Source organism: Gossypium hirsutum, chromosome A04 (assembly GCF_007990345.1).
Source record: "Gossypium hirsutum isolate 1008001.06 chromosome A04, Gossypium_hirsutum_v2.1, whole genome shotgun sequence".
Taxonomy (NCBI): domain Eukaryota; kingdom Viridiplantae; phylum Streptophyta; class Magnoliopsida; order Malvales; family Malvaceae; genus Gossypium; species Gossypium hirsutum.
In genome coordinates, this window is record NC_053427.1 from 89,090,205 (window position 1) to 89,117,472 (window position 27,268).

General features: G+C 35.2%; 4 protein-coding genes across 4 annotated transcripts; 2 read left to right on the forward strand and 2 right to left on the reverse strand.

Annotated features, from left to right (window-relative positions):
- The first annotated feature begins 340 nt into the window (after positions 1-340).
- On the forward strand, positions 341-1,628 carry LOC107934861 (60S ribosomal protein L34). The gene is made up of 4 exons (XM_016867374.2): positions 341-576; positions 691-770; positions 1,085-1,194; positions 1,291-1,628. Exons 1-4 carry the CDS (start codon positions 498-500, stop codon positions 1,382-1,384), a joined length of 363 nt encoding a protein of 120 aa, XP_016722863.1. The 5' UTR covers positions 341-497; the 3' UTR covers positions 1,385-1,628.
- A 1,365-nt stretch (positions 1,629-2,993) lies between these two features.
- On the forward strand, positions 2,994-18,682 carry LOC107934878 (callose synthase 7). Its single transcript, XM_041111274.1, has 37 exons — positions 2,994-3,398; positions 3,493-3,606; positions 4,124-4,213; positions 4,336-4,433; positions 4,553-4,667; positions 5,566-5,673; positions 5,760-5,836; positions 5,917-5,983; positions 7,651-7,773; positions 7,860-7,974; positions 8,210-8,541; positions 8,720-8,772; positions 8,896-8,956; positions 9,953-10,034; positions 10,141-10,190; positions 10,297-10,383; positions 10,481-10,594; positions 10,716-10,849; positions 10,941-11,022; positions 11,117-11,280; positions 11,371-11,485; positions 11,609-11,797; positions 11,884-12,035; positions 12,270-12,379; positions 12,459-12,566; positions 12,674-12,736; positions 12,869-13,010; positions 13,090-13,219; positions 14,086-14,208; positions 14,287-14,402; positions 14,535-14,618; positions 15,158-15,270; positions 15,343-15,572; positions 15,905-16,702; positions 16,801-16,851; positions 17,229-17,417; positions 18,164-18,682. The coding sequence occupies exons 1-37, from the start codon at positions 3,264-3,266 to the stop codon at positions 18,401-18,403; spliced, it is 5,154 nt and encodes a 1,717-aa protein (XP_040967208.1). The 5' UTR covers positions 2,994-3,263; the 3' UTR covers positions 18,404-18,682.
- Positions 18,683-18,864: 182 nt separating this feature from the next.
- Positions 18,865-22,438, reverse strand: LOC107934877 (uncharacterized). The gene is made up of 10 exons (XM_016867396.2): positions 22,102-22,438; positions 21,921-22,015; positions 21,726-21,833; positions 21,359-21,441; positions 20,916-21,049; positions 20,628-20,677; positions 20,408-20,500; positions 19,548-19,639; positions 19,252-19,358; positions 18,865-19,120 (listed from the first exon to the last, which is right to left on the reverse strand). The coding sequence occupies exons 1-10, from the start codon at positions 22,318-22,320 to the stop codon at positions 19,079-19,081; spliced, it is 1,023 nt and encodes a 340-aa protein (XP_016722885.2). The 5' UTR covers positions 22,321-22,438; the 3' UTR covers positions 18,865-19,078.
- Positions 22,439-23,764: 1,326 nt separating this feature from the next.
- Positions 23,765-27,112, reverse strand: LOC107934903 (cullin-3A). The gene is made up of 2 exons (XM_016867418.2): positions 26,680-27,112; positions 23,765-25,935 (listed from the first exon to the last, which is right to left on the reverse strand). Exons 1-2 carry the CDS (start codon positions 26,838-26,840, stop codon positions 23,898-23,900), a joined length of 2,199 nt encoding a protein of 732 aa, XP_016722907.1. The 5' UTR covers positions 26,841-27,112; the 3' UTR covers positions 23,765-23,897.
- Positions 27,113-27,268: the final 156 nt, after the last annotated feature.

A 27,268-nucleotide genomic window follows, 5' to 3' on the forward strand; every position in this document is an offset into this window, starting at 1 on the left:
TGAGTTCTCAAAATATCAAATATCGTACTATAGGTTAAATTATAAACATGTGTGGATGTCTATTCTTTAAACACAACCCAAGCTAATGGTGAGGTTAATTGATATAAAACAATAACTTTAAGAATTCAATCAGAATATAAGTTTGGAACTAGTTTAGAATTAGATCATAGTTTAGGACTTTGGATGAAATTAGCCCAAAACAATATACATAACACAAAAAGCCCAATAACATGGGCCTGTATTTACCAAGAATTAAAACCATGACCTCGTTGGAGCCCTCTAATCAATGGCCGAAAGAAAGACTGTCTTATTGCTGCTAGTTACCCGAAAAGCTCAAGGTCATGGTTTCTGGGTAAATAACAAAAAAAGCCCAACAATGTCGGCCTCTTATTCTTTCCTTCTTAACATATATAAGTGAAGTATTATAACCTAAGAAACTCGGATCGAATCGCCTCAAAAACCCTAGATTACTTAGTTAGAGGCAGAGCGGCTTCAAAATGGTTCAGCGGCTCACTTACCGCACTCGTCATAGCTATGCCACCAAATCCAACCAGCATCGCGTTGTCAAAACGCCCGGTAACTTCTTCAATCTCCCCAACTTAGATACGTCAATGGATTATGAGTTTTTTGTATGATTGATGCTGCATCCGCTTGCTGCTGATTTTTTTTTTTGGTTCATTTTCTTTCTAGGAGGAAAGCTTGTTTATCAGACCACAAAGAAAAGAGCTAGTGGACCCAAATGCCCTGTCACTGGCAAGAGAATTCAAGGAGTATGTTTCTCTCATTTATAGAGTTTATAGTAGAATTTATTGAATTAGAAGCACTTTGTTTCCTGGAAATGTGGTTTATTGAAGATATGATTCATTTACTTTTAAAGCTTCTCTAAAGTTTTTGTCTTGACAGTAATGCTAGGTTAATTATGAGTTTAAGCTAATTTAATTTTTTGTTTAATGTATTTCATTGGCTTTGTTTAATGGTTTCCTTTATTTTGTGATCATTTCCTCGTATATAAGTGTTCCACGGCATTCCAATTGGAATATACTATGTGCGTATGTTGAGGTTAAATGTGAGCTATGTTTTGCAGATTCCTCACTTGAGGCCTGCGGAGTATAAGAGGTCTAGATTGCCAAGAAACAGGAGGACTGTGAACCGTGCCTACGGTGGAGTTTTGTCTGGCAGTGCTGTTAGGGAAAGGTATGCACATTAGCATTTAAGATTGTGTAGCTTCTCTCTTATTTGTATTTCGTCCTTTGTATGCAATGGCTTACAATTTTCTTTTCATGATTCCAGGATCATTCGTGCCTTTCTGGTGGAAGAGCAAAAGATCGTGAAGAAGGTTCTGAAGATTCAGAAGGCAAAGGAAAAGGTGTCATCCAAGAGCTAGAAACTTGATATATACTATCTCTGTATCGTAGTTTGAGGTGTGGATTTATGTTTTTACCTTGGCTGTATGAACCTGCATTTCTACTTATCTTTGTCGACAAATCTACTTTTGTTAAAATTTTGTTTTTTGTTCATTCACTTGTCTGCTCTTTCTTGAAATTTCCTTTGGGAATTGGATGCTTGATGTATTTGCAGATGAGTTGCATTTGCTATCATTATTAAAACTAGTTATGTGATTGCCTCAATGACATGCTCCCTTGCTGTACATGTGTATATTTCACCATTTCAGAGGAGAGGCCATATGTAAAATAACTTGGTTGCTTTTCATGTATGATTAACTTTTTAATCTTGATGAAATGTTGCCATGTTTGACATATTGGGACTGGGGGAAGAATTTCATAAAATCATATACAAATGATGTTTTTCGTGAATAGTAAGATAAGAGGCAGCCATGTTAAGTGTGCAAATTAGTTGATAATGAATGTTAAGTAGCCCAATAAGGTTGCATAATGAGTTCATTCCAGGCATATGGTGCATCTTTATCTTTGGTACCAATCTTTCCTTGGTTAACTGACACATTGTAAACCTACAAATCAAAGCAATACAATATTTAGTCAGAGTACGCTAAATTGTTTTTATAAGCAAAGCAAAGCAATGATGTTTAGAGGGGAGGTGTGAATTGAAAGGCCTCCGTTGGTCTGAAATTCATATTTAGCCTCTGGATCTGCCAAGTAGAGCATGCTAAACTGAGTACCCTACGAACATGATTCGATAACCTTCAAATCACTTAACAAATTTTTACCATCAATTATAGCTGGGACTAGCAATAATAATAGCTCGGACGAGTGCTGGCATTTTTGGACGTTGTTCCAAATCCATATAAAACAATATGCTTTTTAATTTCTTCTTAAAAACTCATAAATTCAATCAAACATGATTGAATCCATCAGACCGTTGGAGTTCAGCCAGTTTAATTGCTATTCGATCGATTTTTGGATTGGTTCCAACTGGTACATGTTGATTCAAGGATTAACCGATTCAACCTATTATTTTAGATTGATTCTTTAACTAGTTCTCGATCTGATCGGTCAATTCAGATATATTTAAAATGGTTGCTTAATAAATTTAATCGTAATCCTTTTTATTTTTGCATCATTTAAGTCAATTTACAATGTTGTCAACAAGATTTAAACTTACATTTCTCCTTAACAAGGATATAATGTACTCTATTGCACACAACATACCTTAATTATTTGTAATCTATTTAATATCTATACTTAACCCACTTAAAAAGAAATTATTTTTTATTTTAAGTTAATTTGAACATCAACTCACAAATTGATATGTTCCATCTTAAATTATTAAAAAAATTAAAATTTATGATAAAAAAATATAATTTATTGATAATAGTGTTATTACAACTTAAAAAGTTAATTTATTTAAATTTAAATTTAATGGATTGGGGGAGGCTAAGTCCAGTATAAAACGAAAAGAAAAAAAGAAGCAATGTGGCTTTTACTTTTACCCTTTTTTTTTCTTTAGCCTTATCCTTGGGTGTTTTTTACTTATAAATTTTAATTACAGTTGTCAGCCTTTATCCCTCAAACAAGTTGAGTCCGCGTCCCTACCATGGAATTTTAGTGGGAAGAAAACAGCATTTCAAATCCAAAAATCAACTGAAACGAATTGAAAAGGCAAATCCTTGTTCAAGGCATTTTCTTCTCTCATTTGCTCCTTTCAGAATTTCCATTTACTGAAGCAAACCCAAACCCCACACTCAACTCTCCAATATTCTCTTCATTTCTTTTTCTTTTTCCGTAATATATAATCACAATGCCATTGATCATTCCTACCCGTTACTCCAAAGCCGCTCTACACCAATGGCTAGTTCTAGTGTGCCGAAGAGGCCGCCGCCTCCGCCGCCACCGTTTGCGAGACTGATGAGGAGTAGAGACCCAAGAAATGAATATAACATTCTTCCCTTTGACGGTTCACCAATTATGAAGCTTCCGGAGGTTTTGCTTTTCATTTATTTGTTTACCGATGCTTTGGTGGTTATTGTTAATAATTTATGCTGAAAACTTTTGACCTTTTCTTGTGCTTATATAGATTGAGATTGCGGTTGAAGCCGTTACTAAAATGAAGACTCTCAGTCGCCGAAAAATTGATGGTGTTGATGAAATAGACATATTTAATTGGCTTTCTTCTCTTTTTGGGTTTCAGGTATTATATGCTTTTTTTTGGCCATCGTCATTGGTTTCGCTTTCATCTTTCCAGCTATGCAGCCAATGCAGAAACTCCATGGCTGATAATATTGATGATAATGTCTATATAAATGAGCACATTAATTTGGTATATACGGACACCATTGGTTCTCGAGCTACACAGTGGAGGTGGCCCTATCTTTTTGGCAAACCCCACTCATTTTCATCTGAGGATTTGAGCTCGAGGACTTAAAGTTGGAATCACAGCTTCTAACCAGTAAATTATCCTTTGGGGGCAGTAATATATCGATATTTTAAATGCCATTGTCTATGTCATTAACTCTTTATATATGCTTTACATACTCAATTCTGAGTTAGGCACTGTCAAGTATCTTAGAGAACAGAACCTTTATTACTGAGTCGGTTTGGTGAGGGAGAGGGGATGGGGATGGAGCACAGTGGTTGGTTGTGCATGATGATTCTTTGTTTCATTATGCTTACATTGGCTTTTCTTATAATCTTTTGGGATATTAAAGAAAGGGAACACAACAAATCAGAGGGAGCACTTAATATTGCTACTGGCCAATATTTATACAAGGAAGAAGGATCTCAAGCGTTGTACTGAGGTGCATAAAGTTCCTTCATTCTTTCCTTTTGAATCTAATTTCTATATTCAGTTTGATTTAGTTTTGGATTGAATTTCATATTAATACCATCACTTATTGAAGATTAATTAAGTTTCTTATAGGTTGAGGCACGTGAAGGGGCCATAAAGCAATTGAAACAAGATTTTCTCAACAATTATGAATTATGGTGTAACTATATGCGTACCAAATCAAATATCAGGTAATGTTTTTTCATTTATTTTAGATTATGAAAAAATAAAAGAATTTTAAAAAAATTTAAATCTACATTAAACTTTTTATTGCATATTGAGCACACTGAATTTCATTCTTTTGGTACAGAGCAGAAGAGACAGAGCAGAAATGTCTCATTTATGTTGCACTCTATCTTCTTATATGGGGTGAAGCTTCAAATATTAGATTCATGCCTGAATGCATTTGTTACATATTCCATAAAGTATGTTTCTTTCATTTCAATTAATCACTATCTGTGATTTGGAAATTCTCTAACTGCAGCTAGTGTTAGTATCCGTTCATCTGCCATGTTTTCATTGAGGCGATAGCTAGTGTCTGTAGTTACTTTTGAAAATTTTTATATCATTAGGATCAGAGCCATCATTAATAATTCTTATAAAGTAGCAATGAGAATTAGAGATGCTTCAGTTTTTTTTGGGAAAATGGAGTAATGCTGTATCTACAACTAATTGCTATTGTAAATGTTCACAACTGTGTGGTGCAAATTATATGAATTATGATTGTGAAGAGAGAAAGGCCCTTAACTGTAGATTTAACTTTGTCATTTTTATGTTAGACAACTATAAAGAAAAGAGAAAAAAAAAGAAGACATATACATTATTTTTTTACATCACTGCCATTAGTCAACATATTCAAATTTGCTGAGTTTCCATTGACTTCACACATGTGAATGTCGAGCATAAAATCAGACAAGTAATAGAGTTTGAGAGACTGTTCTTATCAGAAATATGCACTCTTCTGCAGCTTAACTTTAAGTGGATAATGGAAATCTATCCTTCATTCTAGAAATAGTTCTTAAAATTCTGACTGTGCTTGATTTTTTTATTAAGTATGTTACTGCGCATAATAAATCAATCATGTTATGTGGTTTGTTGCTGAAGAAGATAGTGTACTCGAACATTTTTTTGTGGATGCTGATATATGGTAACTGAGTCGCAGAAGATTATGCAATATAAGCATGCATCCTACATTAGAAATTCATCATGTTGATTGGTATTTGTTCAGCTTCCATGTCATGTTGCCTACCCTCTCCCGCCCCCTTGTTTTCTCCCTTCTATAAGTAACCTTCTGCTCTTTCCCCTGTTTCATGATTGTATAAGATGGCGGACGATGTTAATCAAGTTTTTTCTGGCGATAAGATGATCCAAAACCCAGATGGAAGCTTTTTAAGCAATGTTATAAAACCTATTTACGAGATCCTATCTAAGGTAATATTTGTTTTATTGGATAGCACATGTTTTTTCCTATCACCTTAAGCATCCCACATAAATTTTATTATTACTTGGTGAGAAAGGAAGCAGGAAAAAACAAAGGCGGCAAAGCAAGCCATTCTAGATGGAGCAACTATGATGATTTAAATGAGTGTTTTTGGTAAGCTTTGAATGATTAGTACTGTTTTATTTATTACCAGTCAAGTCAATATTTGATGTGTACAATATACATTCTTCTAGGTCTGGAAAGTGCTCTTTGGAGCTACGTAAACAAAAAGAGAAGATGCCATTGCGAGCTGCACATGAGGCAATTTATTTTTCGTCTTAAATTTTAGCCCACATTATATAGTTATTTTATCTATATGTGTGTGCATGACAAGTGTATTTAACATCTCCTTAAAGAAATATTGGTTCTTATATGGTTTTTTCCTTCAATGAATCACTTATAAGGCATGTAAAATCTATTTAAGTATATACATATTAGTATATATAAGTTTACAGTAGACCTTTGGTTCAGAAAGTGTACCCTAGCTCATATCTTTTGGGGAAGGGATAGATAGAACAATCTAGACTGTGGCACCATAGAATATTGGATGCCCTATGAGCAAAGAAGCACATAGAGGGATAGGCAATCAGCAATACATGTCTGATACAACATGGACATAGCAATACCGGAAATTCCAGAAAATTAGGACATGGGTGGGTATGGGAATAAAAACATTTCTAAGATAATAATATACAATAAAATATAAAATTAATATTTCATCTTGAAAAATCCAGTAAGATTGAATAACTCAAGCTCAAAAGCTGAAAAGTTTATACTATAAATTACTTAACAAGATAAAAATTTTTCATGCTTGTCTTATTCTTTATGGTTTCATATTCTTTCTCATTTGTTCTTAGTCCTTGTAACATATTTACTGTTACTTTGCTTTCTTCTCCACTATTTGCAGCATTTAATCTCCCTTTCTTTTTTGTTTCTCCCTCTGTTTTCTTCTTTTTCTTTATTGAAGCATTTGACTTTCTTAAATCCTAATATGCCTGTTTTTTCACTCATTGCTGACTCTATATCTGGGGGAAAGGTATCGGGTTTGGTTTTATTTTATTTTATTTAAGTGTCATTATGTGTCTGATACATGTCACGCCTCCATGTCCGACATGTGTCCAACACTTGGACACTCCCCTGCACAAAGTGACTGTGGTTCACAGCTTGCAAGTTTTTGAGAGTTTTGTGCCCTTTTGTGTTAGTGAAAGAAGTAAGATTTTATTATAAACCAAGAAAATTGTTGGAAAAATTGAAGTCAAGAACCAAATTTTGATCATGTCAAATTTCCAGCTTTACAATATATGGATATGATGCAAAATGTAATAGCAACAGCTCTGGCATTATTAGTGCAAACATGAACGATATGTTCAGCCTTACAATAAATAGCATGCCTTTTTAACACAAACTTTCTCCTAAATTTTAGCCTAACTACAAGGATTATTGTCCCCACCTTCTGATACATCGTTCCTGAATCACTTAAACTGCACCTTTACCCTTGTGCAGGCTAATAGTTGAGTCTATTTGCTTAAAATTTTGAAACATAAAACAATGTAACAAAATCAGAGTAACTACGTATTGAACAAATAATGACTTAATATAAGCTAAAATGACTTATCAGGGAGGAAAAAAAGCAAAAGTGTTTCTTGTAATCTAGGGCTAGAGTCATTGCTTATCTACTAAGATAGGTGTAATGGGAACATTGTAAATTATTTTTCTTATATTTGTCAACATTACAAGTCCATTTTTTGCGGTTTTGAAAATTTAAAATAATGTTGCCACTTGTGTGGCATATGATTCAGCCTTGCTCTCAATAAGGCGAGCTAATTCCTTTCACATGTATAAATATTGATATCTATCAGTTCGTCTTTTTCAATACCGTTCAGATCTTTCATGTAGGACCTGAGTTAATGTTTGTATATTCTTTGCAGATTCTAGAGCAATTTACTGATGGCTGGTGGAAGTCCAAAATTAATTTTGTTGAAGTCCGCACATTTTGGCAGGTTTATAGAAGTTTCGACCGAATGTGGGTATTCTTCATAATGGCTTTGCAGGTGATCTCACCTTTCAACATTCTGCTTTAGCTATTTGTAACTGTCTAGGTATTAATAGCATAGATGCCTTTTCTTTTCTTTTTCAGGCCATGATAATTGTTGCATGGACGCAATCTGGGTCCACTTCTGCCAATAATGAAGTTGTCTTGAGAAGAGTGTTGAGCATTTTCATTACTTATGCTATTCTCAGTTTTCTTCGAGGTACTACTGGTGGTCTTTATGAATTCTCCCTCTTGTGAAAGCAATCCCTTAATTGTCAGATTGACATTGTATTATGAAAAATTCTTCTTGTCATGAGTCGCTGTGGCTTTGTTTTAATATAACAGTTCACTTACAAGTTTCATGTCATATGGACGTTATTTTTAATTGCATGATATTTGGTATTAATAAATTGAATTTTAAGATTTTCATCTTTTCCATATATAATTTCATGCAGCTATTCTGGACGTAATTCTCAGTATCCGTGCTTGGAGGAACTCTGATCTTACCCAACCACTGCGCTACCTTCTGAAATTGGTTGTGGCAGCTATCTGGGCAGTAGTTTTGCCGGTAGGATATTCCACTTCTGTGAAGAATCCAACAGGACCATTGAAGTTCCTTAACCACTGGGCCAGAGATTCACACAATCAGTCATTGTATAATTATATTCTTGTGCTTTATATGATACCTGATTTACTGGCTATTACGCTATTCTTGCTTCCACGTCTGAGGGAAAAAATGGAGCTATCAGATTGGCCAGTAATTAATATTGTTATGTGGTGGGCTCAGGTTAGTATATCAACATGGTTGCTTTTAATCATCATCATTAGTATGAGAATTAGTATTAGTATTGTTCTTTCTTGTTTTCTTCCGTATGATAATTTTTAGTATTTTTTCCTCAGACTCCTTGGTTGTTTTCTTAGTTTAATTATTCAAGTTATCTATGCTAATATTTTCCTTTGCGCAGCCAAAACTTTATGTTGGAAGAGGCATGCATGTGGGAACCTTTTCACTTCTAAAGTAAGAGAGTTTTTTTTTTTTTTTCCATTGGGCCTTTTTCTCCCTACTCATGTTTAATGTTCTTCACATTGTTCTAGGATTTTAACATATTGCATTAAGTGAATGATATTTCTTTACTCTCAGGTACACAATATTTTGGATATTGGTGCTAAGTGTCAAGCTAGCATTCAGTTACTTCGTGGAGGTTATTTATCCTTTTTTGATGCATATCTTTTCATAGTCAGATTGCTCAATAACCAATTTCTTAAAACTTGTAGTTCATTTGCTTCAGTGGGCACCTTCATTCCACAGTCAGGAAGCATTATATTGCTGTTAGCTTGTATTGCTACTTCACACTAAAAGTCCCCATGACATATTTGTTTAAGGATCTCTTTTCCATTTTTGGGTTATAGAAAAACATATATAAGAAAGTATTATTTTGATTCAGCTAATTGGCTACAGAAAAATGCTTTGTATAGAGTAACATCTTTTATGAATGAGTCCCACCAATTACACCTAGTTATATAGTGCTTGAAATCTGAATAGAGAACCACAGTAATTCTATAATAGTTATTTGTTTCGTATTTCTCAGTTTAGTTATGAAATCATTGCCAGAAAATGCAGCATAAATTTTTCTCCATAGTTGTTCCCATCGAATGTAGACAATAGAGTGAAAAGGACTCATGAAAATGTGATATCATGTTAAATAATTAAGGTACTTGACAACAAAGAGATTTATCAGGTCTGTTCCAAGTCAATCTTGGTTCCCAAATATGAATCTCTCTTTGGAACCATCTGCTGTATACTGAGACCAATTTTGAAGGTTTTAACAGCCTTGGTTTGACCCTTTCTTGCTGACACTTTTTTGCTGCTTTCGTAAGGTTTTATCCTCAGTTCCAATTTTTGTATTGATGTATCATCTTATCTTACACGATGTACTAAAGAATAAACATGTTAAAAATCACAGCATGTATTGGAGCTGAAGGTAGTTTATCTAACTTACTTTAGTTCTTGCATGTGCGGAAGCACATAGCTTAGTTCTATGGTAACTTATTCTGCAATCAGTGGGAACATATTCATTCAGTCTAATCTGCAAATTATTGATCGTGCAAACTTTTCCATCAAATTAATTAAACTCTTTGAGGATATATAGTTTCTGAGTTCTGACAGCTTCCTTATTTTTCACTTATTGTGTCCATAGATATTGCCACTTATTCGGCCAACAAAGGTAATCATGAAGGTACAGGTAGAAAACTACCGGTTGCATAAGTTTGTTCCTAATGGTAATAAATTATTCTTCCTTATTATATTTTATTCACCTTGTGATTGCACCAAATTGATTTAATTTTCCTTTCACCTGCACTAATTCATGTTCTCTAACTTATATAGTAAAGCACAATATGGGAGTCATTATAGCAATATGGTCTCCGATCATCCTAGTAAGTAAGGTTTCAAGAACTTCGGTTTGACAGTAATACCATAGTCTTAATCCTTACATCTACCCTGTAACTTGGACCATTATCTGAGAGAGCAGTTCTTTGGTAGGTTTATTTTATGGATGTTCAAGTATGGTACACCATCTTTTCTACTCTTCTAGGTGGAGTTCTAGGAGCTTTCAGGCACTTGGGTGAGGTATGAGGCCACTTCATTGACACTCACATGCAAAATATTTTTATGATTATGTGAAAGAAAGAATTTTGTTTCATACTTTCTCCCAATTATTGCACAGATTCGAACAATTGGGATGGTGCATTCCAGATTTGAATCTATCTCTTCTAAATTTCGAAGCTGTTTTGTTCCACCACATTCTGATGCAGTGACAGAAACCTTGGTAGTGCTATCCTAACTTATCTGGACAATGAGTCTTAAACTTTTGGCATTCTAGTACTTTATTCACATTCAAAGCAAATGTAGGCAATATGTATGGTGTGATCTTCAGCTATTTATATTTGTATGAACTTTAACATTATCTTTTCTCTTTTGCGCTAAACATAAATACTATGAATTTCCCAAAAGAACCAAATGAGAATGAATATTTTTGTTGCATGTGGAATGAGTTCATACGTTCCATGCGAATGGAGGATCTGATTAGCAATAGGTTAGAGCATCTTCTTCCCAGAGATTTCATACTGTCAGACAGACATACATGCATACTTTCTAATATCACTCTGCTTTCTTCTCCTGTTCAGGGACAGAGAGTTGCTGCTTCTACCACCTCCGCTGACTAATGAGCCTGGGGATCAGTTGCCACTCTTCTTGCTAGCCAGTAAGGTAAATATTCTTGAGTGTTTATGTTGCTTGGCATATCATGTAATGCAAACACAAATTCTTTGTTTTACATATTTTCTCTATCCACGTATGACAGATTCCTGCTGCAATAAACATTGCAAAAGAGTTTAAGAGGAAGGATCATGCTGAGTTAGAAAAAGTTATTGGGAGTGATAAATATACTTGTGCAGCCATACTAGACTGTTATTACACACTGAAGAGTCTTATATTTTTACTTCTAAAAGATGAAGATGACAAGAAGTAAGACAGAAGCACTTGTAGTACCTTTGAACTTCGGGCATAATGCAAACTGGTCTGTGATTGTTTTTCTATTTTTTTCTTCTGGGATAGGATTGTAGACAAGGTCTTCCATGCTGCCAATGGTAAGAAATTTTTTTTGCAAAACTTCAACATGAGTGGTATGCCTTTGCTGGCTGTCAAGTTGGAGAAGTTCCTAAAGATCTTGGTAATAACTGAGCTTATTCTATTTTTATTTCCTGTATTTTTGTCCCTGCATTCGTTGTTGGTGGCATGTAATTGACCTGTATCTGTTAATTAAGCTTCTGTTTCTTGAGTTGTTATGTGGCAGATGGCTGATTATGGGGATGAAGAATTCAAGAGTAAAATCACCACTGCCCTCCAGGAGATCATGTATATAGTACTTGAAAGTATTGATGATAACTCTACTCTCAAGGGAGCTCTGAAACGGGATGAAATCTCTCGCAAGTTTAAAAATATAAATACTAGTGATATCAAAAAGAATATCTGGAGTGAAAAGGCACTGAAACTCATTACTCTTAAATATGATTTGCACATATTTCAAACAAAGATAATTTTTTTATCAAGTTCTAAAATTTTCTACAGGTAAATAGGCTTCATTTGCTTTTGACTTTCAAGGAATCTGGCACAGATGTGCCTCTGAATTCAGAGGCTCGTCGTCGAATCACATTTTTTGTGAACTCCTTATTTATGAATATGAGAAATGCACCAAAAGTCAGTAACATGCGTTCCTTCAGGTTGGTAACTCTAGTCAATTTTGAGACTGTTATATTAGAAACTAGCTGTCATAACCTCCGCATCAATTCAAAAGTGAATCTACAATTCTAGCTTCATGGTAGGCTGAGGTCTCCAGGGTAGTTCTATACGAATTATGTGTAGATACTATAATCTGTTGGTTGGAAAATATATGATTTTAAAGTACCTTCTTGGAATTTTAACATAAATTTATTTCTTGCAATTTATTTTCTTAGTGTTTTGACTCCGCATTACAAAGAAGAAGTTCTTTACTCTGATGAAGAACTTAATAAAGAAAATGAGGATGGGGTATCAACTCTGTTTTACCTGAAGACAATTTATCCAGGTGAGTTCTTTATCCATTACCATATTGCTCTTTATTATTTGGAATAACATGAACTAAGTTAGAGATGTCTGCAAACTAGATGAATGGACCAATTTCAAGGAGCGTATGAAGGACAAACAGGAGGAGGAGGAGAAGGAGGAGCGTCGTAAGTGGGTGAGTTACAGAGGACAGACACTCTCTAGATCAGGTCAGGATGATGATTATCAATTAGCAGTCTGTCATACAATAACTTAAAGTTAATTGTTTATTCTTGGCGTTTGACACAACTATGTTTTCCTACGTGTTTCTGACCAGTTAGAGGGATGATGTACTACAAGAAGGCTCTAGAACTGCAGTGCGCAATGGAATTTACTGAATGTAACGACCAATGGCTTATATAGACATGAGATGAAATTTCTAAATATTATCTCCAAAATTGATTCAATATTTTTCAGTTCAGCTAAAAGTTGTGTCATATGGTTATTAACTTTTTATTGACTTCCTTCATAGCTATTTCAAACGAGGAGGATTGCATTCGGAAGCAAAAATTACCCGATTTGAAGTTCACCTATATCATTTCTTGTCAGATATACGGAAATCTCAAACGTTCAAAAGATACTCGTCAAAAGGATATTCTAAACCTCATGATAATGTAAGCTAACTTGCAGAGTGCAGTCATAAGATTAAAGTTCTTGACATAAACCTATGGCTGATTCCTTTACTTCTAAAAGGTATCCATCACTACGTGTTGCTTACATCGATGAAGTAGATGAGGCTTTGAAGGAAAAAACTGAGGGAAAAACTGAGAAAGTGTATTACTCTGTTCTTATCAAGGGTGATACGATCAATTATTCTGAAAGAGTAAGTGCTAGTTTGTATGAAATTAATTTCCCAAATGAATTTTGTTTAAAGTACTTGATTTTGAATCTTCACCCTCTTTGGAACCTGGCAATCCTCAACCATTTATAATAATTTTGGGCCTGGTGGGGTTTCGGTGAAGATTCTTTGAATATGATTCTTGATGGAGTGAGTTAAAATATTTCCTGTTGTGACCAGATATAATCATGCATATAAAGTTAACGGTTATAAGTTACAACTAGCTTTATGATGCTTTCTCTCTTATCTACTAGTGGCAAGTGGGATGCTAACAAGTAAGTATAACCTAATACTTGTATATATGTTGAGACCAGAAATTAGTTCAGATTCCACTAGATTTGGAATATAAGAAATTGTATTCTAAGTTCCTTTCTCCTTGATCCTTACAATGTTTTGCATCTGCAATATTCTTAAAGTGGCATACAAACCTGTTAAGGCTCATGTCAGAGAGTGATATCATAGTCTGGAAAAACTGATTTAAGCAATCTAAAAGACATCTACACATGCTAACCTCAACAATTCATTGCCTGAATGGTTAGGTTTCACTGGTGAATTGGTGTCCAGCATTTGAAGTTTTATATCTAACTCTTAGAATCTGTTCTAGTCAGTTTCTATTGAAGTGGAAAAAATATTATGTTGGAAAAAGAATTCTGTTTCCATTGTTTGATTAAGATGAATAACTAGGCTACTGTGTATTACTTAATGCCTTGATTTTAATGGAATTATTTGAAATTCTAATTGCTTATGACATCCCTTTACAGTCGTGTGGTAAAATATCTTGCTCTGTTATTGTTTTATTTTATTGAGTTACTAATTTCTTATGACAACCTGGCGTGGCATGTGCCTTGTAGGAAATATACCGTATAAGACTTCCAGGTTCTCCAACAAAAATTGGTGAAGGGAAACCTGAAAATCAAAATCATGCTATTATATTCACTCGTGGAGAGGCCCTGCAGACTATAGACATGAACCAGGTAGATGCCTTTCTGCTGTCTTTCAAGGAGTCATTTTTTGTAGAATTTTTTCCTATGTCTTTAGCTCTTTGGTTGTAGGACAATTACTTTGAAGAGGCTTTTAAGATGAGAAATGTATTGGAAGAGTTCCCACATTCCCATGGTGCACAAAAGCCTACAATATTAGGTTTAAGGGAGCATGTATTTACGGGAAGGTTAGCGTGACCACTTCTCTTTATAAGTTCAACTGATCTTGAATGGATAAATAGAGTCAATATGAAAAATACCATTTGCAGAATAATTTGGAAGTACTGAATTTTGCTTGAGCTTTTCTTCCTCTTCTACAGTGTTTCATCACTTGCTTGGTTTATGTCCAATCAAGAGTTCAGCTTTGTAACCATTGGCCAACGCTTTTTGGCAAGTCCTCTAAGGTAAACCTGGCATTCTTACGATAACTGACTCAGTGCTTCTGAAACATCATGCCTGATTACTATTAATGTTTTCATTGAGCTTTTAAGAAGAGCTTAAATGGTGATTATGCTATTATAAGAACTCGCATAATAATAGTGATAAATAGCCATTTTGTACTGATAACGAACCGTCTCTCACATCTCAAATTAAATCTTTCACAATTCCATTTAAATCTAATAAAGGAACTGAATAGAAATAATGTAGCATTTTGTAACTTTGAATTAGCCACAGAAGGTCAAGTCAAACCAGGCATTTCCAATTCAGTTTGAGCTGAGTTGAATCCTTTTCATTATAGTACACGAAAATATTATTTGAAAATGAAATCTCCCAAGTGATGATTTTGGGTGATTCTATATTCAGCAATACATTCTCATGGGCTTTTTCCTTTTCTTTTATGGTATACAAAGCTATTTCAGTTCAGTTGTACAACTTTTTTACCTATGGACCTACTTAATTCTATCTTAACCAGTGCAGTTTCTTTAAATGATTATCTTTTCAGGGTGCGATTCCATTATGGTCATCCTGATATATTTGACAGAATCTTCCACATAACAAGGGGTGGGATAAGCAAAGCATCAAAAACTATAAACTTAAGTGAGGACATATTCGCAGGTAACGATCAACCATTGTAAGTAGCCAATGTCATATATTGGATATAGTGTCTAATTGCTTAAATCTCTTCAGGGTTCAATTCGACTCTTCGTCTTGGGTCTGTGACACACCATGATTATATGCAAGTTGGAAAGGGGCGTGATGTGGGGATGAATCAGATATCACTTTTTGAGGCCAAAGTTGCAAATGGAAATGGGGAACAAACACTTACTCGTGACGTCCACCGTCTTGGATGTCACTTTGACTTCTTCAGAATGCTATCATTCTACTGTACAACAGTTGGTTTCTATTTTAACAGCCTGGTATATATAATATATACAAAAATGTTTTTCTATCTTTAGATTGAGCTACTTCAAAAATTAAAAGATTGACTAGATTCATTTTTAAGTGACTTGTCCTTATTAGTCAGGGTTACTGCTACGTTGGTATTTTACTGTATGATAAATATTCGGTGTTGCCTGGGTGCTGAATCCTTAATTTGACTAGATAAGCCTTGATGGTTGGATCTGGCATTCATCGCATATAAATGTAGGGTCCTGGATAATACTAAGACTTATGGATGGTTTTATCTGTGTTCTTGCTTGTAGTCTGTTATACTCAGAAAACTATTGTGACTAACCCTATTATGATTCAGGTTACTGTCCTTATTGTGTATGTTTTCCTTTACGGCCGCTTGTACATGGTTATGACTGGACTGGAAAGGGAGATTCTAGAGGACCCACAAATTAAAAATAACAATGCCCTGGAAGCAGTTTTAGTTACACAATCTTTCATTCAGATGGGCATGTTACCGGTACTTCCCATGTTAATGGAGATTGGCCTGGAGAAAGGGTTCCGCACTGCTTTGGGTGATTTTTTCATTATGCAGCTGCAGCTATCTTCTGTGTTCTTTACATTCCAGCTTGGAACAAAGGCACATTATTTTGGGAAAACAATCTTGCATGGAGGTTCTAAATATCGAGCTACTGGGCGTGGTTTTGTTGTTCAACATTCTAAATTTGCTGATAACTACAGGCTTTACTCCCGAAGTCACTTTGTGAAAGCATTGGAACTGGGTCTACTGCTTGTCATATATGAAGTTTATGGGGAATCATATCGCAATTCAAGTCTTTATTTGTTCATCACCTTCTCAATGTGGTTCCTAGTTGGATCTTGGTTATTTGCTCCCTTTATATTCAACCCATCTGGTTTTGAGTGGCAAAAAAGAGTGAATGATTGGACTGATTGGAAGTGGTGGATGGGAATTCGTGGTGGTGTTGGTATCCAGCCTGAGAACAGTTGGGAGTCGTGGTGGGATGAAGAACAAGAGCACCTTAGATACACAAGCATAAGGGGGAGGGTGCTTGAAATTCTTCTTGCACTTCGTTTTTTTGTCTACCAGTATGGAATAGTCTACCACTTTGATATAGCTCATCACAGCAGGAGTTTGCTGGTATAAAATATGCTAATGACAGCAAAAATAATGTGATTTTTGGCTACTCTCTGATTAGGTTCATCACCATAACCTTATTACATCCAACTTTTTTGCAGGTTTATGGACTCTCTTGGTGTGCTGTTCTAGTAATACTTATAGTCCCAAAGGTACGTAATAAATTTGAAATTATGAAGTAACTCTTAGGAGGACTACGTCAATGGAATTTGCTTAACCTAAGGTGAAAATATGAAAATGAAATTTTCTAATAACAGCTTATAGTTCCCACCATTTATAGTTGACGAATGCTTTGATAGTCAAAGTGTAAATGTATGCAGGTGCTAGGCATAATGTTGTTCATCCCACACATTTTATTCCATAGGCGCCTAGATTTTTTTTTTTTTTTACATTTTAACTTTCATTAGATATTGAATGTAGTCTTTCGTTGAGAAAAGCAGGTGAAATAGAAATTCAGATTTTCTTCTGAAATTTATCAACAGAAGCATAAAATTGACTTGGTGTCCTGCTTGCATGTTCTTTGCTGTAGATAGTATCAGTACGTAGATTACAGATGTTTCATATGGACCTCCAGCTGCCACTCAGAATGCTCAAAGGGCTTCTTTTCCTCATCTTGTTGGTGGTCATGATCATTTTATTCAAATTTTGTGGCCTCACTTTGTCAGATTTATTCGCATCTATCCTTGCCTTCATGCCCACCGGCTGGGCTTTCATTCTTGTAAGTCCTTAAATTTTACTGTTTTCAAATTTTAAGCCATATTCTGTCAATAGATCATAGCAAAAATGAACTGCATCTTTGTTATCCAATTAATCTTCTCCTTTATTTCCTGAGCAATGAAGGAAAATTTTCATCTCGTGTTCATTTGGTATAACCACCAAAACATTTTACTTGATGATAATCACTTTGAAACAAACTACATTCTTACTGGAAGTGCTTTGACTCATTTAACATGATCCATTGAATGTACCAAAATTGATTTCACAGAAACTAATATTTTAAGTAATCACTAAAATGCATTAACATAATGCCTTGAAAGAGAACCATGCTTTTTATTTTTCTCATTTGGTTTCAGAAAGTTTATCTGATATATTAAGTGTATCTTTATGCGCAAACATGCTAAAGTCTGTTTTCCATCTCTGATTACCAAGTACCAACTTATTGCTCACTTTCTAGTATTGTCTGTCTCTGAAACTTTCAAACAGAACCAAAGAATTTCCTAATGTTGACTTTTGAGAAAGGAAGGAAAAAAAAATTCTCCCTCTTTTAGAACTATTTTTATTGACATCTAAAACCCTGTGGGATGTACATGCCTTTGAAATATTGTACCTAGAGAAAGCATATAAGATTATGCATTCTGTTAACTGACAAACAGCAAGAGTAGATATTTTATGGAAAGAAAAGTAATATATATGTATGTACGTATGTGTTCATAATCCAACCATTCTTTTCCTTGTTCTTCTTAGGTTGGGCAAGCCTGCAAGCCTTGCCTGCATAAGCTACTCTGGGAGCCAATAAAGGAGGTGGCCAGAGCATATGACTTCATGATGGGATTGTTGTTGTTCACGCCCATTGCATTTTTATCATGGCTCCCAGCGGTAAATGAATTCCAAGCACGAATTCTCTTTAATCAAGCTTTCAGCAGAGGCCTCCATATATCTATGATTCTTGCTGGAAAGAAAGATGGAGGAGCCTCCGTTAATTAACATACATATACCACTGTACGGTTTTCTTGTCGAGACTTGAGTGTTTCAGTGTGCTTAGTCTGTATTTATCTTGTTTTGGGAAAATGCAAGAGCTCTGGCTAGTGGCCTTTAGGTGTTACCTTTCTTCATCTCTCCCTGACTGTCTGCATTTCTTTTTCCTTTTCCTTTTGGTGGTTGTCCCTTCCTAATTGATGTTTGCCTCTTGGTTTATGACTTTGTGGGGAAAAATTGCTCAGATATTTGATTCTCGTTTCCATTCTAATAAATTAATATTTAGTATGTGTCCAAGTATTCTAATATTAGATCCTATGAACATATAGCCCAAAAGTCGAGCAATAGTCAGTGATGAGTAAGTTTTGGAAGAAAAAAGAAATGGTTTGCGTTTGAGATTGTTTGCATTTGGTGCAATATTATAAATCAGGCATGAGCTTGACGACAAATAATCTTTACAACAGTTGTGCTGAAGAATCTGTCTTCATAATTTCTTTTGCTTGCGAGTTCACTGATCAACTTTACACATGCACATGATTTCAACAATCATGCTAGCAGCTTTGGATTTAAACACAATCATAATTTCAACTCAATGAAAATAAAATTCGGTTTTCCAATTACACATTACAGACTCTCAGCTAAATAAGGCTCCATTATCACCTGGAAATAAGCTTCTCCATTTAATCAGGTCGCCTGCAACAATTCCTTGATATCATACCCTTGCAACTGCATACACATAAAAACCAAGACATAAATTTTAGTTTTGTGATTCTAAATTTGCTTGCAACTTCAAGGGTACCAAGTCCAAATCGAGGTCATCAACAACATTCATGGTCATCGGTGTTGAAAATTTTTACCTGAAGAAAGGTAAGAAGCAAAATCACTCCCGAGTTCCAGAAAGCATGTATTGTGATAGGAATCACCAGATTGCGATTTTGAGCATATGAAAACCCCAAAGCAGTCCCTACAATAGACCAAGAGATTTGTCGGCTTCCACTTGATATAAGGAAACACATGATATGCACTATGTAATTTGATCTTTGGATGTATCTTAAACGATTGTGATATCTGAATGTGATTGGGAAGTGGACACTCAAAAAATGATAATTGCTTACAGCAAATCCTCCACTTGTACTTTGCTGTCAAATATTACCTAGTACAAATAGCTGAGGAAACTCTCCGGGAGTGAGATGTGCAAGTGCAAATACAGCAGCACTAACAATTACAGAAACTGGTGTAGGCACCCTGAAAGAAGAATTGAGGAAAACATCAAACCAAGTTGTAAATTAATTAGAAAGTATAACAAGCTTGAATACCAAGCCTCCAATGCACACAAATCAATTCAGAACTTATGCATTTTAATAAAAAAAAACTTTTGTGCAACAAGAGAAAAGATAGAACAGTGTTGCAGGGGAGCACAGGGAGTTCAAAAGAACAAGACAGTTGACTATCTTGCAATTAACAATCCTCATGCTAAATCAAGCTTGTTTCAAACCATTTGGATTGATTCCACCAACACTATTCAGATCATACTTTAAATGGCCACATTTGTACTTTGATAATTGAGATTTGAGATGTCCTTCTTGAGTTTCCCAGGCCAGAGCCACAAATTGGGGCCATACAATGCTTATATTATTGAAGCCAAGAATTCCCAAATGCAACAACTTCAGAGTTTGTCCATATATATTTAGATCATGAGTTCATCATAAAATCACTTCTTGTTCTTCTACTTCCTATCCTTAATTATATTTCCTGTTATATTTTATTTTCTATTAACTGATTTATGTATCAGCAAATTGTTTTTATAGAATGAATCAAATGTTCGAAAGTAAGGTATATGAGTTTTCTAAACAAAGAAATAGCTCTTCAATCTTCAGTAAAATTGCACATTCTCGAAAAAAGGAAAAAGAATGTTAGAATTAGTATAGTTGACCATGTTCACTGATTCATTAAGACAACATAGCCAAGAAAGCATCCAATAATTTATTTAAAATACAGATTAAGTAAAAATACCATTTTGTCAGGGATGTCATAAAAAAGCCTCGAAATACGGTCTCCTCAAGAACTGGTGCCAGAACACCTGTGATGCCCACCAAGCAAGCAGTGCTACAATAGATATCAACAACATCAATTCAACTAATAGTGAAGAGAATAGTGCTTAGAACCCATAAGCTACACATCATTCTAACCAAATTTGCAACCACAATATGAGGAAAAGCTCCTATGCAAGTACCTGATACTTGAGGATCCAATCAATGGAAGCAAACGGACCAGAGCATCAGTCTGATAAATAAAAAATAAAAAAGCTTGAGAGGTCAGTAAGGAATATTAAATGGCAGAATGCCACTAAGTTTAGATAACAGTAATTGTAAGTCCAACAAGGGAGTATCCACTCTAAATTCCTCAGCTAGGTCATTTAGCTAATTCTCTGAAATACAAAATTAAAATCAAAATCAAACGCAAGAGGAATCCACTTGACTATCCTTTATTAAATAGAAAATAGTTGCAAATAATTTCTAACCTCTCTTTGAGAGTCCTCACCACGAAACAAGGACATGGCAGCCCCTGTTAAAGCAATAGCAATAAGAGCACCAACAAGACCAATTGCTGCCCACAGAAGCCATCCTTTCTTTAGGTTGAAAGGTTCCTTAAAATCTGAAAAGAGTATTACACAATATTGGCTTGAAAATTTGGATAAATAATTCATATCATTACCAGTCAAGTTTGGTTTAGATTTTTATTTTTAAATCTCTATTACCATAAACTTTGAAGAAAATTCAATTTTATAACTGAAACATTAAAAATGGTCAGTTGGCAGCCTTCCATGCAAATACTTATATAAGCAAAAGGCTAAAAGAACAAGACAATGCCCCTTTTCAATGTTGCCTAATAGAATAAGACATTATTTTCATAAGGTGCATAGAGATCAAAGCAATAAACAGGTTTTGCATGATGTATAGATACCATAGCGAAATAGGTCTTCAGGAAGGGGTTGAAAAGTGTTGGCTACACCATAAAGAACTCCAAGTACCACTATAGTTGTAATGCTGTCAAAGCAATAACAAACATATTTACATCCATATTTACACCAAAAAAAAAACCCAGCAATGCAATTCAGAGGTAAAGGAAAATCTATCTGTAGTTAAAACATGACAAAAATTGAAAAAAATAAAAAGCATGTTTCACAGTTTTGTTATATAAGGAGAAACTAAGTCTCAGCGTAGCTTATCCGCAGATTGAAGTAAAGACAAGACATTAGAACATAAAGTTTACAAATAGAACTTCAATGCAAATGCAATGATGGTAACTATTTAAGGATAGTGATGCATACCTTTGATCCACAAACAGTATCTCAGCCTTCTGGTCCAAACTTAGTTCTTCAATATTAAGTCCTAGATAAGGTATAGCTGCTGTCTCTATTAATCCTGTCAAAATAAAACTGCCTGGGAAAACTTTATTGCATTCTTAATCCAAAGATACCACTCACAAACCATTTATCAAAAAAATAAGCAAAGATGAAACACACCTTAATCCACATGCAAGTGAAGTTAATGAGACTGTTTGCCACTCCCATGGAACCTCCCATCGCTTGAGTATTGGCCACCCCAATTCAGTCTCTTCCTGGGATTTAAGATGGGCAAATATTAGCCTCGTGCAACTTTGGGGTAAGTAGTAATATAATTGTCGGGAATTTTATTTTATTTTACCTTTTTCTGGAAATCGGGATTGTCTTTTCCAGCATTGAAGAAGCAAAAAGGAAGCAGTTTTGAGGGAGTAAGAGAAGGTAAGGTGGTACAAGTGTTTGGGAACTTTAATAAAAGAGTGTTTGGCCTGTTATAAAGAAAGGGGGGAGTTCGCTTGGCGAAGGTTTTGGTCGAAGCAGAGAAGCAAAACCGAGGTAAGCTTGTAATCATTGTCGCAACCATTGTTTGGGTTTGATCGGAAGTTTGGAGTTAACGAATTCAAGCAGAGATATCCAGGCAAGGCGGGTGGGGATAAGGTTACGTTACGCGGAAAAACAAAGATAGGTCCCTCAACTTCTCTAATTTATGATTTCCTCCACTGAATTTTACATTTATTTACATTTATGTCTTAGTTTCCAATTAATAGTTGGATATATTATTACGAAAAAGTCATCATTTTTTATTTTTGGAAAAGAAAAAAGGGAACATTTAATAACTTAAATAACAATCCGATTCATGGAAAAATTGACTATATCAATCTTAACAACGGCAAGAATATAAAATGCATAATATAGTTCAATAGTAAATCTTGGAAGTAAAAATTTTAAAAATTTTAGGAGTTCAATGAGATTTTAAAAAAAAATTGGCATCTAATTAATATTTTTGTAAGAGTAATGAGATTTTTAAAAAAAATAAGAAATTTTAAAAAAAAATAATTAAAAGGTATAATTAAAATTTACAAAAATTTGAGAGGATCTAACTAAAATTTTCTAAAATCTTCGAAGAAAAAAAATGAATTTTTTAAAATGATTGGAAACCTAAATAAAATTTTCTAAAAATTTAAAAAAAAATCAAAATTTCCCAAAATTTTGAAAAGCAAGACCCCCTCAACCCTTATAACGGTTATTAGGACAATCAAAATTATTAGAAAGACAAATACAGTATCTTCACATCTATTGTCTTCTCGAAAAAACATGCAATATTTGACTACATTGAAAGAATCGAGTAGGAAGTATTGTACACTTGCTAATTATTGAAGTAGCACCAACTTCACGCGAGATTTTAAAGTTGGCTTACAAGTGAAAGTCCAATTCCACAACCATATAAGAATCGAATAAGCTCAGCATGAGAAATCAATGTGAACCATCCAAATTCAGGTGTGTGTTGCACAAATTGATGATGGGAGGTCTCCATGGATTTATTATGAAAAAAGCCAGCGATGGCAAGAGTACTGGAGAGAATTAAGGGAAGTTGGCTTCCCATAAAATGCTCAGAATGAAGTACCAAAAGCCACAAGCTTCCAGGGGGAGTCGAGGCTTTGATATGAGAAGTTTTTGTGGCCATGTAAATGTTGGATCGAATACAAATGATGGAAGCGTGGCAGAAGGAATCATAAGAGGAGTGACCAGTCGAGCAGAGCAGCAAAGGTCATTAAACCTCTTGTGTTCAACAAACTACTTCACAACCAGGATTTTAATGTATCCTTCTTCTTCGGTTTTACTTACTAATAGTTGAGAAGAACGCTTTGATTTGGACACCAATCCTTCTTCTACATAATTCATAGTTCTGAAATACCTAACAGTACCGCTCATGCAGGCTTTCCGAATCAAAGCCAGGAAGCAAACAAATACGAAGTAGATGGATTGGAGGATAAAATGTGTTAGAAGCAGCAGCGTAAGAAATAGGAAAACCAGAAACAAATTGATGTCCACTCAAACAAATCGAGATAGCATAGTATGTGAAACAAATTTACTTACCAACTAGGGTACAATTTCATTTGTCAACATTAACCTTTCCAAATCAAACACTCCTGTCTCTCTCTAGGCTAGATACCGATACAATTTCCTATCATTGTTGTCCCTTTCCAAGAAATCCCGCTCGATAAGAGACTCGATCCTTTTCTTAATCTCCGTTGGGTTGGCCAGGAACCGCGACTGCAACTGCTTTGTAACCTCAGCTATTATATTGTTGTGATCCAGCACCCTCCTTGATTTCATGATCCTAACTATTGCAGCTTCAATCTGCGGCTTCCTGTCCTCCTCCACTCTCTGTCGTGTCTCCTGCTTTTCAGGTTCTGATTCCTTTTGTGCAACCACAGTTCCTATCTTCACTTTGTAGAATTTGCTTGTGAACTTATCATTGACAAAAAATGCATCATCCTCACCAATGTCTTTACTCATAGGTTCTTTCCTAAGAACATTCTTTCCCTTCACGCATGCCATTGATTGCAAACACCTTTTCAAGTCTGAAGCAGGAATCCCAGTGGCTTGTTCAACCTCCTTGTAGCTAAGCCTATCAGCATTGTTAAAAAGCATCAGCACACACATCTGGTAAGTTGAAACATTCAACTCATGCTTCTGACCCTTCCCAAATGTTGCTTTTATATCTGCTGTCCCCATATTGGTTTGCCAGGACAACCTCCTACCAGTATGGGTTCCAAGATAATATGACCGAAACTTCTCGCAAAGTGCTGACATTTCAGCAGGCAGGTTGCAAGTAATACTGGGCTGAGTAGGCCAGGACCCTGTTGTTAGAACCTGAACAACTAGGGTAGGACCATCAGTCAGCTCAGGATGGCTTGCGTAAAACCCTTGCATTGTATCCTGGGAGGTCTTCATGTCAGTAAACATGCCTTCTAATTTCGATGTAAATTGATACCCACATTCTGTCTTAAGCTTGACTATCAGACTTCTCTCTGCATCATCAGATACAGTTTTGCCAGATAGAAGCCGCTTAGCCAAGTGCTGTTTGTAGTACTTCTCAAATACATCCTTCTCCTGCAGATAGCGAAACAGCATCATAACTTTATCAAGAATTATCTCCACATCCTCCTCACTGACTCCTTTCAAACCTTTACGAAGCTTGTCATCCACATACAAGGAAATGAACTCAGGAGAACGGTTATTCAAGTTGATGAAATACTCAAAAGAGGAGTTCAGAGCATTCTGGAATGTCTTATCATTGCTAAATGCTTGGCTAATGATACTATCATATTTGTCCTTTTCATCCAAGAGCCTCTGGACAAATTCCACAGGATCTCTTAACTTTTCTGCATCAGTAACCAGCTGTTTTCCTATTTCTCTGAGGTGAGAGGTCATCACATCTCGTATAGTTGAGAGACCATTGGGAACTCTTCTAAATAAATTGTACATTCTCCCCAAGTCCTCATACTTGTCATCAAGAAGCATATTTACCAAGCCAGAGTTCTCCATGTGGACTAGTCGCATCATGTGGTTAGCAATCATCTCCTTCTCCACTACATTAGTTATCTTGACTTCACTCTTGACATCCAAGTAATGGGTAACTCTCTCAATTTCTTCATTTAGACGTAAATCAGCTTTCTTCAGATAGTCCCCACAGTCACAGCACTCAATAAATTTCTGAGATTCACCCATATAAAACTCAGCAGAAACCTCAAGAAATGGCTTCTCAAAGTCCTCCTGGTAAACAGAGGAACCCAAATCCATAAGCATCTTGATTATATTCCTCATGAGCCCCCGGTCTATAACTTCACCAGTTCGCTCTCTGTGTACTAGTTCAAGAAGCATGCTCAAAAGCCTGGACTGTATTTTGCTGGAATGTATAACATTATCCCTCCACAAGTTAAGTCCCAGCTCATGAACAGGGGTTTTATGGGTGTTTGGAATGTAGGTCCTGTCCATGTACATCAATATGTCTCGAATCATTTGCAATGCCTTGTTGTGGTCGTTCCATTTCCTGTTCAGCTCTTCAAGAAACAAATCACCTTGAGCAGCCTCTATAGATTTTGATATTTCTTTGAGGTGTGCAGTCATAGTTGCAACCAGCCCAGAGTACAGCTTCTCACCAAATTTGTGCAAAACCATGTTGTATGCATTCCTGAATTCATGTGAGAAAAGCCAATACCATGAAAAAAATGACCTAAGCTTTAATTTGCTCATTTGAAATTGACTTAGGAAAGATGGCAAGGGAGAGATCTTTTCCAAGCACATAATATAGTTTCCAAGATTTTTAGCATGGATACTGATAAAAACTTTAACCAAAATCTGAATCCCCATTACTGCAACTGATAAGAACAATATGGATAAGTACTTTCAACTTTTCATAACTTAACAGAGCCTAACAGTGAACATCAGCTGACATATACAGTCAAATCACACCAGCATATGGACAGTCCACCTTAATCGTCAAATATGCCATATGTGTACGAAAACATTAACAGTGCTATGAGCATCCACGGACGGGCAAAATTCAATTGTTCCCATCATGTAGGTTACCAAATCACTCTTAAGAAGAATTTAATTAATTTTTTCCAAGCTTATTACCTCCATAGTCATGTTTAAACAGTATTTTCAGCAAATTTGTAACCCAAATATAATGTAAAAAATCCATGTACAGCGCAGATTAACTAATAATAAAGTCTTCATAGTTTTAAATTATTTAGACACAAAACCCTAATTAAACTTGCATCCGCAACTTCTATATATATATTTAAATAATTTTTAATAATTTAAGCACGGAATCATTGCTGGAAAGCTCTAGATTTATGAATCAAAATCATAGCGTTAATCACGAAGTCAAATCACATAAATTAATTAAAAAGGAGAAGGGGGAGGGGGGAACCTGTAAAGCTCTTCAAAACTGAGGCCACTGGCATTATGATTGTAAATCTCATGGATTGCATGTTCTAGAATGCTCCAGGTCTTCTCTGCATATTTAGGATCCACCACGACTCGGTGCTTGAACGCTTCTATCTGGAAATTCCTTTTCTTTTGATTACTCATTTCTTTCCAACCTACCTTCCTTTTTATCCTTTTCTTCAGATTACGAAACCCTAATCGAACGGAAACCCGCCCGAAGACTAACAGAACAAGCAAAAGAAAATACACGATCTATCAAAATTAAAATGATCAATAAACTCGTCTGATTAAAATCTTTGTATTAGATGGATTAGGGTTTGAAAATGGGAATATTGGGGGAAAAAAGAGGGATTTGTATAGGGACCCAAATGATAAATGAAAGTAGAGGAGAAAAATGAAACAGGTAACTGGAAATTTCTGTATATAGTTATTAATTAAAGACCGTTTTTACATCAGCGATAAAATACATAATTTAATTCTTAACTGGATTACGGGTGAAAAACTTTACGAATTTTATAAGATTGGTTTTAATAGAAACGGTAAAGTTGAAAATAATGATTTTTTTTATTATG